Source organism: Colletotrichum orchidophilum (assembly GCF_001831195.1).
Source record: "Colletotrichum orchidophilum strain IMI 309357 chromosome Unknown Scaffold_71.1, whole genome shotgun sequence".
NCBI classification, from domain to species: domain Eukaryota; kingdom Fungi; phylum Ascomycota; class Sordariomycetes; order Glomerellales; family Glomerellaceae; genus Colletotrichum; species Colletotrichum orchidophilum.
Genome location: NW_019173027.1, coordinates 50,060 through 68,614, shown reverse-complemented (window position 1 = coordinate 68,614; position 18,555 = coordinate 50,060). Strand labels below are relative to the sequence as shown.

The following is an 18,555-nucleotide window of genomic DNA, read 5'->3' as shown; positions in this document are numbered from 1 at the left end:
AGCTTAGCATCAGAGGATGGTTACCAAGCTAGCTCAGGTCGCCACAACCTGTAGCAGCCTCATCGATACCACCGTGCCCCTCCCCCCCTCATGTCTAGTGGATGTAATCAAAGACAATCCCATCAACACGAACGACGCTCGCAACTCTCCCATACAAGAACTCTAGTGTGAAATCGAGCTTATCCGTGAGGGGCGTGTAGTCCACTGAAAACGACTTCCAGACGCCCCAGCCTGCCCCATCGCCAGCATCAAGGGTCCTCTTGGGTTCTCCGTTGAACTGGATCCCGATAAACCCTGCCGCGTGATTATCAAAGTAGGACCAGAAGGTCAGCCTATACGGTACATTCGGCTGCACGGAAATTACGGGACTGGACAGCCTCACGCTGACAGCAGGGTTCTGCAAAGACCGGTCATACAGCAGTCTCGACTCAAAAGAGTGCTGGCCGGTGTGCGCGAATTTAGAGGTGACGCCGGCACGGGCGAATTGGTCCAGATTTTGGACGATCCAAGGTGCGATGCCGCATTCGAAATCGCCGTTGGCGACGAGGCTGCTGCCGGACGCTGCGCACGGGGTGGGCGTGGGCGTGGGCGTGGGTATTGCTGAGCACGTGGGGCCGCAGGCGCAGGCGGAGATGTACAACGAGGCGGAGGTGCCGCAGGCGGAGGTTGCACGGGTGGGAAAGTTTGTCGCCGTTGTGCCGCCGGCCGTGATGGTTGCGCAGAAAGCAGACGCGGCGGAAACTGCGGATGGCGAGGGGCATGGGAACAGAGCGCGATAGCAGCTTGAAAGTGTTAGTCATGATGGCACTGCAGATGTTGAACGGCAGTGAGGGCACGGAGTACTTGTCTGCGTTGCATCGAGCTAGAGTTGTCGCGGCGTGGGTTCCGGTAGCGAGCACGCAGAAGAAGAGTGAGAGGGTTGTTAAAATGAACATTCTGTCTGTTGATGTTTTGGGGGGCTTGAGTGAGTTCAATAGGTGATGGGGCTTGTAAAAACTTGACTTGCTCCTGTTTTCTTCCAATATCGTGGTCCAGCTTTATACTCCTTCTGGGCACTCTTGAAGCTCCTTGTGTCCTGCTGAAGTGAAACGTCTTTCTGTGTAAGTGGCTTGCCATTGAGTAAGATTTCCAAACATCTCTCCGAACACGAGTTCAGCTTTACACAAGAGGACACTAGATGGCACACCCTGCCGGATGGCTGCATTCCAGCCAGTGCAAGTCAGCGAATAGCAGCTTCTTTGCCTCCGCTGGGGTTTTAGGAGCTATGGGATCATTGGGTTGAGTATCGAGGACTGAGACAAGTCAGAATAAAAGTTGGATCAGACCCAGAATTGGAGGTGTGGAGCGCAGGGATTCATTCGTATGACGAGGTTTGTTGTCAGTTGCCAAAGCATCTCACCTCCGCACAGCTTGAGTGCATGTCTCAAGCCTCGAAGACCACAGAAGGAAAATGTCTCAAAGTTTGTGTCAATGGTGACAAGATCCTAACGTCGAGTTGGAAGACCTCTGTGTAAGACTTCCCGAGAAGAGTGTCGCGACGATAGGTAGCTTACGACGTGGCTTTCCAGCTACCAGGGCATGTCAGTGGATAGTTGGAAACTAATGTCTCTGCCGAAGGTTTCGGGACATCTCCACGGTGCTCGGAATCAACGGTCTAGAGGCGCAAATCACGACCCATCCCTACCCACGAGGGATCGAGCCCTCTGAGGACTTTGAATGAACACTGCTAGGTTGGGCGTGGAGAATTGTGTGGTGCAGCCCACAAATGCTATCTACCTATCCACAGGGTATTGGAAGAGCGATACATACCTTCCTCCTGCAAAGGAGTAAACTCGGAAAGGCTGTTTCATTATCGGCTTCCAAGCCTAATGCCTCGAGTGAGCCCAACTCATCAAGTGTGCTTAGCGTGGTCCATGTACTTATGAATCGGATGCAGCCCAGGTTGATCAGGACAGGAATGCTGGCTCGGAGGGCACCCAACAGTAGCCACCTTCGTTACCAGCGTGCCATCGATCAAGTCTCCTTCGCCATCATAGTCGAACCCATCTAAGACATAGAAAAGTGCAAACCGATGCCCGACCTCGTGCGTCGCCGTCTTGCCTAGGTTATCCTCCGGGACCGGGACCCAAAGCACCCCGGGCCCGCCGGGCCTCGTGCTGACGCTGACGTGACAGCCGTCATAGGTATTCCGCAACGTGCCCTTCATGCCCGTCTCGAAGTAGATGTTGAGATCGTGGTAAGGTCCCTCTCTGAGGGCCTCTGCTTTTTCCTTGATGCGGGCCTGCGTTGTCCAGGCGTCGTTGACCGTGGGAGTGAGGTTCTTGACGAGGAACTGAATGTTGTGCGGAGCCAAAGTCCCGTTGAGAACTCTCATCTGAAGTCAAAGATTAGTAACATTGCGAGATAAAATGCCGGCTGTGTTGACGCGGGAGGGATGAGCGCGCGGCGCATCTGATCGTTGATCATTTGTCAGTAACACATCCCCTGTGAGCCTTGTCTGCGACGACACGTAAGTATGTCGACACAAGCAGACCCTCCACGCACTTCTTCAGGAACAAAGACGACAACCCCTCAGCACGCTGAGAGGCACAGAGAGATATGGCAGCTTCATAAGCTTCGGGCCCTGACTGCCCGGAGCAGCATTTCTCCTGAGCCATCACCAGTGGCGCCATCGCGAAGTTGGCGAAGCACATGAGTAGGAGCTACAATCTCATGATGACGATGATGCTGGTGGTTAATAGATTGAAAGGTCTCAAAGATTTTGTGGTCGCGGAAGGTAGCAAAATGTTGGCTTAAGTATCAGCTCCGTAATCAGTCGCGCTGGAGTTCGTGATGGTCCCCAAGCCAAGCGTCAACAGGCTCAGTCCTTTCTAGAAAGGCCATTATTCCCTGCCCAAAATACGGGACGATGCGACGTTGCGAAGGATGCTGTTCAATGCATGGTCGAGCCTCCTCGTGATTCCATAAATGAGGTCTAGGCGCATGTGATTGTGGTGATAGACTCAGAGCCCCGGCCGGGATTGGTGACATCAAACGGAAGATGAAGTTGGGCGCTGGGATCACTCACGAGCCGACTGGAGACTGCAGAGACGACACATCTTCAAATCATGTGTGAGTACACAACGGATGTGGGACAGATGAAGGGAAATGAGGAACAGCCGCTTGCCTCGTGCATACAGGACCACAGTTTGAACCTCGTGGACATCTGCGACTATCATGCAGCCTGTCTTGTCTCAACGGGGCCACTGACCACGGCGTCGGGTGGCATGGGGGGATTGATATCCTGGTATCCAATCATTCAGCTTCCCCAAGATGCAAATGCCAACGACGAATAACGAACAATCCCATGAGCATAAGGTCTGAGCGGTAGTATGGAAACGGATGTGGTTTGAGATTCATGCTAGATTATGATGCTGCAGCCACCGACCGTGGCTGACAGCCAAGTCGGACTGCGAACTATGACAGGACGCATCCGGATGTTCAGCAATCCGCCAAGAGCTCTTGTCGATGAGCTCACTCAAGCCCCGACTTGTCCTGTATTGCCCCTTAAGAAAGGGAAAGCATCGAACATGAATAAAGAGAACAGGAACCCATTCACCCGATTGCCGCAATCGGGGGGCTTCAAGAGACCGTTGGTTTTCAAGATCTTTCGGTATCCGAGTGGCTTGGAGATATTGCATCAACTTGCTTGCCTACCAGGCCTGCTTACGCACTTGCATAGGAGACGGGCTTGCAAAAAGGTCAACGAGGGGAGCCGCTTGGCGTACTAGTCTCTCGGCGGTGGCGGCGCCGGGCATCGCACAATCTCCGAGGGGATTTCATGCAGTTTGACAGCAGCCGACTCCCGAGAGAGATGAGAGGGTCAGCTCAGCTTGTGGTGGCTTTCGAACGTCATGATTACTATTCTCAGTCAGAAACCAGCAAACTCTTCTGAAGCCATCTCACAGACGCCATCCCCGATGCGGTAGCAAACGACAGATCAAATAGGGCAAGGATCTGGGGCACCATCCCCAGTCAGTGGTCACCACAAAGGTAGACAAGGCAGAGCCAAGTCAAAAAAGCAAAGAAAAAGGGCTGAAGCAGTTGATTGCCCAAACCGATCCGGCTTGCTCGCAGGTCTGAACCTTTTACGGAAGCCCGGCATCCCGTCGCCGCAGTGGCCGGTGACACCTACGCATGTGACTGAGTTGTCAAACCTGCGCTAGCTGTAATAGCACAGCGCTCTCAAACCGCTGCTGGTGAAGGAACTTGAAAAGCTCACAGGTGTGGCTTGAGTTGATGAGGGAAATAAATCTGTACCGCGGCGCGAACGCGAGCTAGGGCTCCGGAAAACGTGCGTGCCGGTCGTTGAAGAATAATCAAGCGACGCGAAAGCTGGAGAAGGCGAAAGCTGGGGCTAATGTTGAACACACCAAAACACTCGGGCCGCCGATTGTCAGCCCATGCGAGTTGAAGCTAAACTTGCAGAGTGGTGTCACTCCTCAGGTGAAGTGCGCGGTCTAGTTCAACAGAGGTAGGATATTGATTAGCTAGACGTAGGGCGAGACGTCTTCAAGGGGGTTTGGGGAACCATCGAGGAGGGAGGTAATCAGTATTCAGGGAGAGCGCGAATGTGGGAGAAAAGGGTGAACAAACAGTAGTGCCGACAAGATTGCATGACTCTCGAAGTGCCATAAAGAAGAGGGTGAAGATAACTGGGTGCCAATCGATAATTGGTGTCTCACTCGTACGATAGCTACATGTCCCTTGCCGGTGCTAATCCCTATTTGATCTGGTCGGGGGAGTAGCAAACGCTCTTACTGCATTCTGCTTGCTCCCTTGTTGTCCGTTCTGCTCTGCTCGGACCAAGTTGATGGGATGGCCGTCGATGTATGTGTGGAAAAGTCGGGACCTGCAATGAACTGGATACCCCGTTGGTACAGTCCGGGGACCAGAACCAGTGGCGAGGACGCGGTAGGATTGTGCTTAAGTCTGAGAGAACGCGAATGCAAATTCCAATGCACGGCACTGATAATCAACTGCAGCGGCGATGTCAGCGGAAATCTGACGCTTAGGCAGGAAGAAAGAAATGAAACGATGAAGAGGAAGAACCAGGTCTGGGGGCTAACAATCATGGGAGATAAGGCAGCACGGCAGGTACCGATCTGAGTGATTGCACCTCAGGCAATAGCTAAAATGCCTCAGGTACAGTAACCAAAGTACCTATGGCACCTCATCCGTACACAGTATAAGGGAATGTAGGCTATGATCAGTACCTTACATACCTAAGGTAAGGTACGTGAGGTGTCTACGGAGTAAGGCACCTAAGCTACAGCCTAGGTAGGTATGAACCATAGCTGAAAATGTTAAGGTAGGCCCTTGCGCAGGTTCATCCCCAAATCTCCCGTGCTTGCTGATTACCTTCCCTTACTCGCCGGCTTGCCCCCAGTGCCACACCGCGCTATGCACCATCTCCCACCCCTGCGTCCTAGCATCTGTGTCTCTCGCCCACGTGGAGGCCTTGCATCTTCCTAAGCTTCTCTCCACATCATCGCGCCTGGCGCCGATACTTCTACTGAGTACATAGGTATCTTGAGCTCAGGTTTGAGAAATCCCATGAGGGGATCGTCCCGCCCGAGCCGCGCCTATCAATCCTTTCTTCGGCCCTCCGTGTGCGTAGACCGTGGAGCACGAATTATCTTTCGAAGCCATGCTCTCTCTGCAATGTGTACGTTGTCCTGTCACATTCTCGCCATCGTCCTTGCCATGATCGTCGTCGGGGGGCAGAAGAAAACCCTGCACCAGCTACTATGTACATTGTAGCATCCCGTCCCCAAAGAACAGAATGCGAACAATGGCGAAAGAATTTCCGACCCTTGCTCTGCTAATCTATTCGTCCTTTGACAATGACTCTGGCACCCCCGGTTATCGACCAGGCCTCGAACTATGATTACTGGGTCGGCACAGCCCACTCACAGCTGACGTATAGGTAGCGACCCTGACCGGATTTGGGATTGGATGAGGGGCTCAAACCCTTTGTTTGCTGAAAGCGAGTGGCCGAGACAAACGAGATTCTGATCAGCCAGGATAGGCTGAGCAAGACCTCACCAACGGAGGAACCTAACGCTGCGGGTTCCCCGTCTTACCGCATCCGAGAAATGGACCGAAGGGTCGCGCCCCGACAAGACGACGGTGCCCTCCACAAGTATATTGCCAGATTGTCATGGAGCAGTAGCACCAGTAGTAGTTGGACAAATCCTGACCCAAGGACAATAATTCTCCAACCCAACTAAGAGTAGTACAAGGCGCTAACTGTCATGCTAAAGAGAGGTACCTCTTGCACCAAGCCGCTTTGGCTCGTCCACGATGGAATCGGTTGGTTCGCCGTCTCGTCCAAACTCCCCTACGTCTCGAGGCATCCCGAGTTTGGATACAAGGGCGCAAGCCTCTTTCAAGACCAGCTGTCCGTGGCGTTTCCTCCGCTCCCGCCGCCATTGGACAGTCATCATGAGACATGACTGAATGGAGGAGAGGCAAGAGGCTTTCGGTGCCGGCTGGGTGTCTGCAAACCGCCCTGACGGATGCTACTGACCAAATCGTCCCGTTCGACTCTCTTCCAGTGGTGAGGTACCAACGGGTCTATCTGTGCATCGTGCGTGGTATGTCTGCAGCAGACCTGGAGCAGATGGAGCTAAGCATCTCTTGGTCTGGTGGAGGCGAATGGCTCTGACATGGACCACGGTCTGATCTGCTGCAAGCCTGCATCGAGCGCCCCGTGGCACATGCAGATATAGAATGGCGCTAAGATGGAGAAGACACTGATATATGATGGGGTATGTTCGTCCGCCATCGACTTGTCTCTGCTCATATCAGTTTTCTATCGACACATTACGGTCCTACACACGTCACCTGTGAACCCTGCAGCACGTTTTTCTTCGACATGGACGCCAGCAAGGAAAGAAACATCAGGAGAGAGGAGGAGGACTCGATAAACCAGCCATCCAAGTTCACAAGCTTGTTTCCAGAATGGTTGATTTGGTACAAGAAGCCGGAGTACAGGGACTTCAAGGAGTATGCGACCGCCATCCGGACTGGAAGGAGGCCCTTGAGTAGGGACGGGCGGGATAAGAGTCCCATCCCAGCACGATTGAGTTTGGAGAGGGTTTTGAACAACCAGACCTGTAAGCATGTCATCCCACGCAGCGATTCAACCTCTCGGCCATCGCTGCCGTCAGCCATGTGGTCGGTAGCTGACTTTCATGTTTTCCCAAAGGTTCACCAATGTCCTTGTACGACTTTTACATGTACCTCAAGTACATTGAGTTCTCTCCTGAGAACCTTGAGTTCTTCGTCTGGTAAGGAGCACCCAAGCCACAGACACGACGGCATGAACTTTTGTCTGACCGACCTGCTAGGTTCCGCAACTACGAATCATCATATGCAAAGACTGGAAGCCTCAACAACTTCCCTATGGCCGAGAAGGATATCGACCAGTCGTCCTCATCACGAGACAGCATGGCAGACAGTGCTGTGGATGCAGCGGGCATGAAGAAGCTTCCCTCCATCCAGATGTCTGAGTTTGAGTGTGACCCCGAAGCAGGTGAGTGTTTCATCTTGAATCCTCCATCATCATGAACAATAGCTAACATTTCCCAAGCCAACGATACCATGACCAACATTGTCAACCTCATTGCCCCAGAATCCGCCTGCAGACCCAACAGTAAAGTCGGCCCGAACGGTCGTGATCGAATCAAGTCCTGGGCCAATGCCTGTGCAAAGCCCATCGCCTCCAACAACGTTCCGGCCGTTCTCCCGAACCGCATCGCTCCCAACTCAGCGTATCGTGTCGAGCTCAACGCCGTTGTCAACACCTTCCTCGTCCCAGGATCCGAGAAGGAGCTCAACATCCCGCCTGCCATCCGCGACGCGGCCCTCTTCAATCTCCAGCACTCCTCCGACCCGGTTCACCTCAAGCCAATCGCAGACCACGTCTACGGCCTGCTAAAGAACTGCTCGCACCGCAACTTTGTCCGACTCGGTGTCTCCAACGGGACTTTCGAGACGCTATGCATGGCAACCAGCGTCGGCATCGCCCTCACCATCGGCGGCTTCCTCTGCGTCCTTCTCAAAGCTTTCGTGCCCTTCATGGGCGCCAACAGCCGGTGGAACGCCTTTGCCCCCTGGCCGATGTGGTTCGTCGGCATGTCTCTCATCTTCTCCGGTCTCCGAGGCAGCTGCTTCTTCCTGTTGCTCTTCACCAGGCGTCAGCCCCTGCCCTGGGAACGCTTCGATGACAGCGCCTCTCTTTTGTCGCAACGCTCTGGTATCATGAAGTTCGTGTCGCGGATGATGATCTTTGACCGGAAGATTCGCGTCAAGGATATTCATCTGCGCAGGCTGCAACACAAGATTGTCCTTCAGGCCATGGTCGGCGGCGCGATTTTTGCCAGTTTGAGTGTGTTGATCTTCATTTTCCTGCCAGTGTGGTCACAGACGGTGGTACACAGGATGTGAAAGTTGTCGTCGGCGAATTGTACAATGATGGGGGTCTCTTGTGAGGGTTTTTTTTTCAGGATCTAGCGTTTGATATCCCGGGTGGCAAAAATTGATTTGTTTTCCTTTGTCCATTCATTGACTCCTTTTCTAATCACCAAGGCATTCGAAGTCTGGCGGACGGTGAGATACATTTATGCTAGTAGAGATGAGGGTTATTGTGGCAAATATCGAATCAAAATTTTACTCCAATAGAGTCCTAATGGGCCTGCATCGACAGTGTTTATGCCTCTGTCAAGTTCTGTACCGTCGGTTGACTCGAAGCGTAGAATTGGCAACAAGTCGCGTGCTTGGCCATGGAGTAGCTGCTACTCATCCAAGATGATGAAGGGCCAACAAAGCAGTCATTTTTTGATGATCGGCCACTACAAGGTGACGCACAATGACTTGTATGATGACATCAGTATAAGTCCGAGCTAGACCGAAGCTGCGCAGCTCCAGAAATACCCTCGTCCACACAGCAGTCTGGCTTTCTCAAGATCTCTGAGCGTCCCTGACCTCGCCTCAATTCGAGTAGCCCCATTTCCCGGCTAGCTCTTTCACCTACTTTGACGCGCCTAGCGTACTCTCTTTCAGACTCTGTATTCTCAATCTAGTCTAAGAGACCCCACATGGCCTCCGTAACCCAGACTGGGTTTCCCTCATGACCTCTGTAGGCACACAACTCCCGCATCCAGACACTGCGCTAATTCTGGTGGCGATACTGAATCGTCGCCAGTCGGAGAGGCTCAGGCTTGGAAGGGCCCATGGGCCAATGGGTAGAGAATGGGTTTGGGCAGCGCTTGTGGGGAAAGCCCGTTAGTAATTTGGGTCAGCCCAAATCCCATAGAGCTATCATGGGTACTTCAGGCTAACCCAATTTACTTCTAATGACTAATGAGGACACTACTTTGGGCTACCCATACTCATGGGTCGCTGACTCATGGGTAATATGGGTATATTGGTTTGGCTTTTGGGCTGCCTAAATTACCCATCCCAAAAAGATGGGTATCCTTGGGGCGGGGGGAGGGGGGGGCATGGGGACCCAATTTCCAAGTCTAGAGAGGCTTCATCTGCTCGACCTCTCGGTCGAGCTCCTTGATTCGCTGTGCAAGCTAGACGTTCTCGCAGGCTCAGAGTTGTCTTTGACTCGGATAGTGAGTTACTATACACGGAAGCCATGGTTTCATCGAGGGTCGGCTTGGGAGTCGTCGCGAGTCGCATGTTTAACAGCATTTTGGCGGGAGCTGAGATATGCGGCGTGAGCTGAGGTGGTGTAACGCGACGTGGCAACAGGAAGCGGGAGACGCCCTATACCCGCAGAAACAGCGGCCGCGCCTTTGTTGAACTTTAACATCGTCTTTCCATTGGTGGTAAGGCGAATCCACCTGTCGACCAGGAGCCAGAGAGAGCCTAGTGTAGGAACCTGCTGCCTCGCCCAGATCTGGTGCTCTCGGATTACTGAGGACTTTTGGCGGCCGTCGGCGAAGGCCTTGAAACCATAGGGTAAGCTGTGATTTCCCTCATCTTTGCGAAGGTGATCCCAGTGAGACCCGATAAAAAATAGGCTTCAGAGGATATTCTTGTTCAGCCCCGGTATCAGAACGTCTACGGTCTCAATCTTGCCGCTGCCATGGCCGAGGGGCGGATTCAACTTGATCTCGGCAACGGCAGCCTCGAAGGCGTCGCCGAGACGCTCGGCGCCCGAGGCGGGGTCCCTGTGGCCGGTTTCGACGTGACCGTAGTCGTTCTCGTAGAAGGGACTGACTCCCAGAGGTCTCTACCACTCCTTGGGATAACCGAATTCGACGACGGGTAGTGCTAAGCCAGAAGCGTTCAGGTTCTGCTAAATGATTTTGCAGTTCTTTAGTCGCCCGTGGGCATCTTTGGGCATCTTCTCGGTCCGGTCTCACTTGTCGCTGCTGACTATTTAGCCCCGTTGTCAGTGATGGAGCAGTCATGAGGCGTAGGTAAGGCTGACGAAATAGTGATTTGTGCTAATGACCCATAGTAAACTTCTCTCGATGTAGTACCCCTGATTTCGCTTGATTTCAAGGAGGAGGCTCGAACAAAGGCTTCGAGACATGTGTGGCAACTGGTGGTACAGTAGGTAGGTATGGAGGAACTTCCAGGACGAAAACAGATGTACAAAAGAGGGGATCCACGAGCAGAAGCACTCAGGGGCGGGTGAATTTGTGAGGGCTGAGGTGATGCAGGAGGGAAGGAGGGAAGGAGAGCACAGCGCAAGGTGAGGGCCCCGGACGCACCTTCCTTGCGCCCCAGCCGCGGCCAAAAGCACTGAGTCCAAAGATAACGACATCGGGCTGCCGTACAACACCACTGTGAACAGAGAATCAAAGTGACTGCATGATGTAAAAGCGATTTTTACGAGATGGTCTCTCTATCAGAAGGAGCGTTGCTCGAGGAGAGACTCAGTCCAGATGTGGCTTATGTTCTACTGCCTTCAATAAACCCCTGGCCATTTGTCAGTAATCCTCATTTTGTCACAACATCCTGGACGCCAAGTGATCTCTATCCTGGCATCTCATAGACATATATGAACTTCGCATGAGGCAAGTCCGAATTACGTCGTGGTGTAGTAAGGTCGACTCTGTCCCCGTCCCCCATCGTCTACCATTTCTCCCCTCATCTCTCCTGAGCTAATAAGCTCTCTTCTTTGTGACACGAAGCGCTCTCATTCTCCTGGATCAGATTGTTCACTCTCTCGGCAATCTCCGAGCTATTCCTTTCCAAGTGCATGAAGTGTCCGTTTCCGTGGATGCGAATCTCACCCAGCTTGATCCAGTCCGGCTGCCCACCAACCTGCTTCAATTAATCCACCGTGCAGTCATCATACGTAACGTGAATGCTGGCTTGAGTCGTGACCATTAAATACGGCACGCTCACAGCATTGGATAAGTGGCGCGCGATTTCCTTCTGACGGTAGCAACTTCGGTATGCCAGGGTATCGTTTCCAGTGACCCCGGTCTCGAGCTCGGCCGCGCCGGCAATGGGCGAGTCGTAGTCGATGGGCGTGTTGGTGAGACCCCAGAGGTTCGTCGCGGAGCGGCTCTCAAACGACCAGAACGGTACAGTCGTACCCTTGAGGTTGATGTTGCCGGTAATGTACTCCGGGCAGTCATTGAACAAGAGAATCAGGATGCAGGCAGCGATAGAGTGAGAAGCGACGTAGGCTTTCTCGCCGAGCATGGACAGGAGCTCGCAGCCCGAGGAGCGGAGGGTGTGTTCCTGCGGAACCCAACTAGTGGTCAGAGGAAGAATCGTCTTCTTATATTGCTCAGAGCTGGCATCGCCCTTTTTCCCAGTATCGGGCCCTTGTGTATGCAAGATCGCCTGCGGATACGCGTTGTACGCCTCAACGTGGGTGAAGCCTCTCTCCACGCCCCCGACCGTCGTGCCGGTGATATGGTGAATTTTGTGATTTTGGTCTCTATCTTTTCAGCGTAGAGTTGGTCGATGGTGACGTTGTCCGAGATGCCCTCAATATAGCCGCCTTCGACATACAAGAAATCGCGGATGTGCGCGGCTTCCTTTGAGACGCATTTGGTGCTGATGGCGTCTACACCGGTGCGGTTCCCCATGACCAGGGCTTGCGCGGGAAAGATGCCGAGCGAAAAGACGGGGGCGAGTAAGAGGCGGATCATCTTTGCAGAGGGAAGGGGGCGGCGGCCGAGAGTTGACGGAGTTGAGCGGAAGGCGGGTCGACTGCGACGCTGCGGCAGAGAGCCCGGGGCTGTCGCTCAAGTATCTAGTGATGACAGGACCTATTAACCGGAATGAGCAAGGGCGGCCGCCCCAAGATCGAGACTCTTTGAAGGCTCCATTTGTTGAGATTGCTGGTTCGACGAATTCTTCAAGGGGCAGAGATGTGGTTACATTGGCGGCATGGATCCGTGGAGATGGCGATTAACAAGGGCCAGTGCCTGGGTCCGTGGAGGTGACATTTCGAGGGTGCAGCGGGAATGCCTATTGCTGTTGCCGTGCATTTGCTTGAATGTCGAAGGCGCGATACGCCATCCAGACTGTCGGGTTCTGCTGGGAGGGAGCACTTAGCAAGGCGTTCCATTGTGCCCTCGCCAAGGCGGGAGGGGGATCATCGGGAAGTGGACCTACGGCAGGCGGAAGTCGAGGAAATGACGGGCCGGGGATAGTAGATCTTTGGGAAAAGTTGGCCAACCGCCTGGATTATTGTAATTGGAGTTAATGAGTGTAGTAAGTGGCAAAAGTTCAGGTGTCTTTCAGTACATCTGTCCATGCCATGGTTTCATGGCCTCAATCTTCCACCTTGGGCTGTCTACATAATCATTCCCGACGAACGACGAATACCAGCTGTGCCTTCTTAGACTTTCTTGAGCTTGAACCCACCAGCCTGGACATACCGCGCCGACGTAAAAACACCCGCCGACGCTAGGATCGAAAACCCGCAGAACAGCTGAAGACCCAGGTAGTCCCCTCCCCGCGCGTCGACGATGGCACTCGCGATAGGGCTCCCAGTGAGGACGCCAAAGGATTGGAACGCAAAGGCGGTGCCGGTCCTGGCGCCGATTTCCCTAATATCTGATATCTGGGCGATTAACGTCGGCCCGATCGACGTCAGGCCCGAAGAGAGAAAGCCGAAGGCGGCTGTGAAGACTAGGATGCCGGCGTCGCTCTTGATCGGTATCCAGAGTGCCAGGCAAGCGATCCCGGCGAGGGTGGCGAGGATGATCATGATGTTGTAGCGTCCGATTCTGTCGGCGACGAGGCCTGGTATGATGCGCCCGATCAGTCTGTTTAGGGTTTGGAGTTTAGTAGGTATACACCGGTCCTCGAGGGGCTTTTGTTACTCACCCTACAGCATGCATGATGGGCAGCAAATAGATGACCAAGCCATCGTCCATACCCTGCGCCTCAGCCTGCAAAATGACAAAGGCATATGGGAGAAACAATCCCCAAAAGACCAAGAACAACCCAAAAACGGTAGACATCATGATCGGCTCCCGTATCCCCCGGAAGTATTCCCTCATATCTACGGGCTTCGTCTGCGGTTCCAGGCGGGATCTCACGGTACAGCACGCGATTGTGAGAAGGAAAAGGAACAGGAAGCCGACGGTGCGCATCGCCCACGGGAATCCGACGCTGTCAATCATTCGAGGGATCATGATGGGCAGGATGATACCGCCAAAGGAGGACCCGGACATCATGATGCCGAACGCGGTGGCACGGCGTCGATGGAACCATGTCACGAGACACGACATACTCGCACTGGTGACAGCGCTGGCGCCAATGGGGCAGGCGATACTCTGGGCGAGGAAGAAGTGGTAGTATTCGGATCCTAGGGATAACATCATGATGCCAAAGACGTAGGCGATGGTTCCGCCAACCAAGAGCCATCGTGGACCCCATTTATCAAAGGCGAACCCCCACTGGATTCGAAGTCAGATGGTCATCGCTCCAGTGGATTCGGGAGAAGACGTACAATGATGGGCATAAAGTTCAGAGTCCATTGCATGAAGCTGCTGATCCACGAAATGGTGGACGATGAGTACTCGCGAAGGGCCTCGTTGACGTAGTACGTCTGGAAGACGCCGATGCTGTTACCCAGGCCAAAGGTGCAAAAAAGAACGCACCACGTCCCGAAGAGCACAGTCAAGGCCTTCCTTCCACCCTCGGGATAGTGATCCGGATTCGCGCCGGCGTTGGCTCCGGATGTCGTCGAGGGACCTTGTACAGTGGCGGCGAGGCGCTCGGGACGGGCTTCCACGTCCGTGCGGGGGTGAGAGGCGGAGGAGATCCGCCCATGCTGAAACTCGCCTGGCTGGTGGCGTCCCAAGGCATCTTGGCCGATCTCTGGCCCTGGTCCTGAGTAAGCGGCTTTCTCCATCTGCAGCGTGAATGGACGCGGGGGATTCCGGACAACGTCTACTGCGGCATCCCCCAAAAAGCCGGCGAGATGGGATACTTTGTTTGCCCCAACTCTAATTCTGGCAATGGAGCTTTAAATAGGTACTCACCACAAGTAGAATCCGGAGAGGGTGTGGATCAAGGCTGTGGGGGTCCGGGGAAGGTGATCCTCTTCCGCGAAACCAATTACCTAACTTATTGTTGGTCGTTGGGTGAACATATTTCCACCATTCACAGGGTGAGAGCCCGGGCTTTGAGATGTTTGCTACCAAGAATGACGTGATTGCTCAATTTGAACTTGACCCAGCGACATTGACATACAAATATTGTGTGCACAGTATCCGTAAAGAAATGAACAGCCCCATTGTCTCGAGTTCCAACTTATGCTTGGGCGAACGCCTCGATCGAATACCCTCTTGGGTGTTTCAGTTGGCTCTTTGGTTGGTTTCTTCGGTCAGCGCTTTGGATGATGCTTCGGTTGCTGCTTTAGTTCGACCAAAGATCTTGTCTCCTGCTGTATACGTGAAAGCTTGATGCTAGCTCAACACGCTTTTGAGCAGGTACAGCCGGGTTGCGTCCCATGCGGTGGTTATCTCAAGAGCCCAAAGACTTTTACCGAGACGAAAACAGGCAACAATGAATTAAGGGTCAGAACCAAATCGCCAACTTCAAGCTGTGTAAGGGACTCTTGAGCAAGTATCAGTCGAAATGAAGAAAGGGCATCTGTAGAACTTCAATCCCATGCGTCTGAGCTGTCCCATGCTAGGTAGCTTAAGATAGGCAAGGTATTTTAATCAGTGACAGGAGGTAGGTCGACTTGAAGCGGAAAGGCCTAGGTCGTGCCGGTAGCACGTGAATTGTGGGTGTGATGTCTGTCTCCTTCCTCAACACCCGGGATTTGATATCGCGGTGAGTGAGGTATATAGGCACCTGATTCACCAAAGCTTCCACCCAAGTGCGAGATGAGGGAGGTAAGCTATATGAATGGTCTAGCGGTAGCGCGCCCGCATAGGCAAAGGCATTGAAATAGACGCCTCCTAAATCTCACTCCTACTAGGTGTATGTGGTCAGGGTTCGAAGCCGGCTATTTGCAAACGCTTCTTGAAATCTTACCCTTCCAAGTGTAGGTTGCCTAGATTCAATACTGGGTATTGACAACACCTAGAACTCTTTTTTTTTTATTTTTTTACTTATTGAAAGTTTTTCTCTTCATTGAGAAAATGCTCAACGGATGAATGGTAAAGAAGAATAACGAAGATCCTAATCAGACTTATTTATATGTTAGAAATACATTATGCTATCTATGATGATCGGATAGAACGGACCCTGAATCTCTCGCTGTTGACAGATTGGCAATATGCTACTGCCAGTAATGTTCCTAATTGACAGGTTAGGGTCGTCGCAGCATTTATTCTGGTCTGAACTTTGCGATTTGTGGACGAGACTTGTGATAGCGGTGACGGACATCGTCCGTATATTGTGCTGGACTCTTTTGCCAAAAGATTGGAAGTAATTTTAATAGGTAATCTGTATATAGCTTATTTGCTATGCTTTTCCGGGGCTTATGAATAACATGCAACTGATAGAGACAGAGGAAAACATTACTTTCAGGGAAGCTACGTGGACACTATTAAAGAAGATATTAATCTGGATGATCGACGCTCCCATCGTAAACTCTTCGCAACCTCGCCAGGAGACATAAGTTTACCAGCCAAGAGGTTCCAGAACTAAATTTCAATTATCACGTCAAGCAGTATGATTGAAACTCATTTATTGCAGGTTGAGGTGGTATCCGTTCATGAACAACTAAAGTGATGGATGCAAGTGTAGAAAAGCCCAATGAGAGAGAAGCCGTGGTCTAACACCGGATGCCCTCAATCAAGTCCAAACCACCATCAGGCAAGCCGCCGCAAAAAGCATTTGACGAGCTGTCATATTACCACTTTTTCAGATCGGCCTGTTGTGGCTTCAGGGCGAGTTGCCAGGGCCCAGCATTGCAAGTACCTCTGCAGGTAGAATTATTGGCGGCTCAGACAGGTTGGTGCGAATCGTGAGGAGCTCTTGGGGTCCTCTTCTTCAGATGATGTTCTTTCATCCATCTGATTTTTGCCCCGAATTGCAGTACGTCTGAGACGGAAGATTCATCCTCACACATGGCAATCCATCGGTCCACTGCCTTGAGCAGTCGGCAATTCTGGCGATCGGTCAAGCTTGGAAACTTTGGGTTGGATTCGTCGGCAAGTTAATGCTTGCGCGCGATGGCATAAAGGTCGACGAGTTCGCAGATTTTCCATTCGGCGACCTTGTGCTTCCAAGCTGGGTCTCGTTTGGTCAGAACACGCTGGACCTTCAACCAGAACTGATCATGGCTCAGTCCTTCACCCTTGTTTGCATACAGAACTCCAATGACAGCGGCAAACATCTGCTCAATTTTGAAGCAGACATGGTATGGCATCTCATCGGCCTTGATGGGCAGGTCTGCAGATTCGGGATCAGGGAGGTCCTGGTCTGCGCCCAGGATGTCGACGAATCCCTTGGTTCGATCGGTGATTATGACCTTGGGCAGGTCGAAGCCGGGGAATTTCAGGTACGGCTGGATGCGCAGGAGCTCTGGAGAGACGGTGGCTTTGTTGGGGGCTTTGCTGGGGCCTCTCTTGATGGCTCTTTTGATGGATTTGTTGGTGACTTTTGTAACGGTCACAGAGGAGGAGATGTTGGACGGCTTTCATGGGAATTAGTGTGTGTATAAGAGCTCAATGAGGAAAGCATGAACTTACAGCTGGGTTTGGGCGGTATGGCAGCGTCATTTCCAGACTTGGAAAATCGAAATAGTCCCAGGTCCGGAGATCCATACCGGAAGACCCTATCTGGTCCATCTGGAAAATACCTGATGAACTTATCATCTTTGATTAACTTCAGGGTTTGGGAGCTCACCTTGTGTGAGCTGTCTTTTGCCTCCGTTGGTCGCAATGAGAATGGGCAACGGTAAGCAAGAGAAATCAAAAGAAAAGGTTGAAAGGATGCAGGGTTTCGGTTGAAGCAACCTCAATCAAGGCAACAGGGAGAAAGAAAATCCCACGTTGCTTGACCTTTTGGGTGAAAGGCTGCTCGGTGAGCTCTTGGCCAGAAGGATGAGCAATGACAGCAATAGTTGAGAAGCATGGACGAGCTCGCGATGAGATCCACAGCTTCACTGAGCGGGAAGGAACTGGGTCGCACCTGCCCTTGAGCAATCCACATGCAGCCATCACCCTCATATTTTTTCTGCAACTGACAAACCACCTCAAGTAAAAGGTGATTTGAATGGGCTGGATTCACGTAGTAAAATTGCTTGAATCATTTTGCTCACGTTCGCTACACCTCAGTCCCCGACTTCGACTTTTTCCAAAGCATTTCACCCATCTTCCTTCGCAACTTAGCTCAACAAACATACAGACAGAAAACAGTGCCAAAATTATCTATCAGCAACTCCAGGTCAACAGGTGGCTGACTAATAGCTGTGAAAGCCAGGATACAAGACAGGAACGTTACTTTTGTCAATTTAGCACACAACCATAACAACCCGGCTCAGATTAGACAACATACCGAGACTCAGCCCGCGGATATTCGTCTTAAGACTTCATATAATATTTGAATCCATCAGAAGATTCCCGAAATGTTCATTAGAAACAGGCAGATGCCTCCGGCCCTGCCTAAAGCCATGTATCACCCCCTGGATGGGACAGGCTAGACTGGTAGCGACGCGCCTCAAACTGTCCCCATTCCTAAGTGCGCGATACGGACTTGAGATATCCACCTAGGTTTCAGTCGCCCGAAAACTTCAGCAACGGACTTTCGTGGAGACCGAACGAAAAATCACTGCCGGCCTTTCCCCCCGAAGATGAGGCTGTCAGAATGTTGTTGTGCGGAAGTCTGCACCGTTCCCGGAAAAATCAGCCTTGAGTCTCGAGTCAAGAGGCCTTGACTCTCCGTGTTCGGAAGCCTGATTCTTTTCAGCTTCGGTGTTTTGGCAAACAGGTTTCTCTCTTGCCCGATGAGATCGGATGATGGCCGGCTCGGAGCCCTCGATCTTGACAATCCGCCGCCTGCCACGGCGACCTCGGGCTTCATAAAAAGGTTTGGAAACTCTGGCGACGGGAA

At 52.5% G+C, this 18,555-nt stretch overlaps 6 protein-coding genes across 6 annotated transcripts; 1 reads left to right on the top strand and 5 right to left on the bottom strand.

Annotated features, from left to right (window-relative positions):
- Nucleotides 1-94: 94 nt before the first annotated feature.
- Nucleotides 95-935, bottom strand: CORC01_08372 (uncharacterized protein; the record flags this gene model as incomplete). Its single annotated transcript, XM_022620003.1, has 2 exons — nucleotides 95-741; nucleotides 809-935. The coding sequence occupies 2 exons, from the start codon at nucleotides 933-935 to the stop codon at nucleotides 95-97; spliced, it is 774 nt and encodes a 257-aa protein (XP_022473460.1).
- Nucleotides 936-1,768: 833 nt separating this feature from the next.
- Nucleotides 1,769-2,206, bottom strand: CORC01_08371 (metalloprotease 1; the record flags this gene model as incomplete). Its single annotated transcript, XM_022620002.1, has 2 exons — nucleotides 1,769-1,841; nucleotides 1,893-2,206. 2 exons carry the CDS (start codon nucleotides 2,204-2,206, stop codon nucleotides 1,769-1,771), a joined length of 387 nt encoding a protein of 128 aa, XP_022473459.1.
- A 4,713-nt stretch (nucleotides 2,207-6,919) lies between these two features.
- On the top strand, nucleotides 6,920-8,493 carry CORC01_08370 (uncharacterized protein; the record flags this gene model as incomplete). The annotated part of the gene is made up of 4 exons (XM_022620001.1): nucleotides 6,920-7,160; nucleotides 7,253-7,334; nucleotides 7,395-7,579; nucleotides 7,637-8,493. 4 exons carry the CDS (start codon nucleotides 6,920-6,922, stop codon nucleotides 8,491-8,493), a joined length of 1,365 nt encoding a protein of 454 aa, XP_022473458.1.
- Nucleotides 8,494-10,081: 1,588 nt separating this feature from the next.
- CORC01_08369 (uncharacterized protein) lies at nucleotides 10,082-12,176 on the bottom strand (the record flags this gene model as incomplete). The annotated part of the gene is made up of 4 exons (XM_022620000.1): nucleotides 10,082-10,291; nucleotides 10,779-10,851; nucleotides 11,369-11,773; nucleotides 11,923-12,176. The coding sequence occupies 4 exons, from the start codon at nucleotides 12,174-12,176 to the stop codon at nucleotides 10,082-10,084; spliced, it is 942 nt and encodes a 313-aa protein (XP_022473457.1).
- A 695-nt stretch (nucleotides 12,177-12,871) lies between these two features.
- CORC01_08368 (riboflavin transporter MCH5) lies at nucleotides 12,872-14,494 on the bottom strand (the record flags this gene model as incomplete). Its single annotated transcript, XM_022619999.1, has 3 exons — nucleotides 12,872-13,301; nucleotides 13,363-13,937; nucleotides 13,991-14,494. Coding segments are annotated over 3 exons (1,509 nt in total), but the record flags the coding sequence as incomplete, so codon positions are not given.
- A 2,163-nt stretch (nucleotides 14,495-16,657) lies between these two features.
- On the bottom strand, nucleotides 16,658-17,291 carry CORC01_08367 (uncharacterized protein; the record flags this gene model as incomplete). The annotated part of the gene is made up of 2 exons (XM_022619998.1): nucleotides 16,658-17,137; nucleotides 17,193-17,291. 2 exons carry the CDS (start codon nucleotides 17,289-17,291, stop codon nucleotides 16,658-16,660), a joined length of 579 nt encoding a protein of 192 aa, XP_022473455.1.
- Between the last annotated feature and the right edge of the window lie 1,264 nt (nucleotides 17,292-18,555).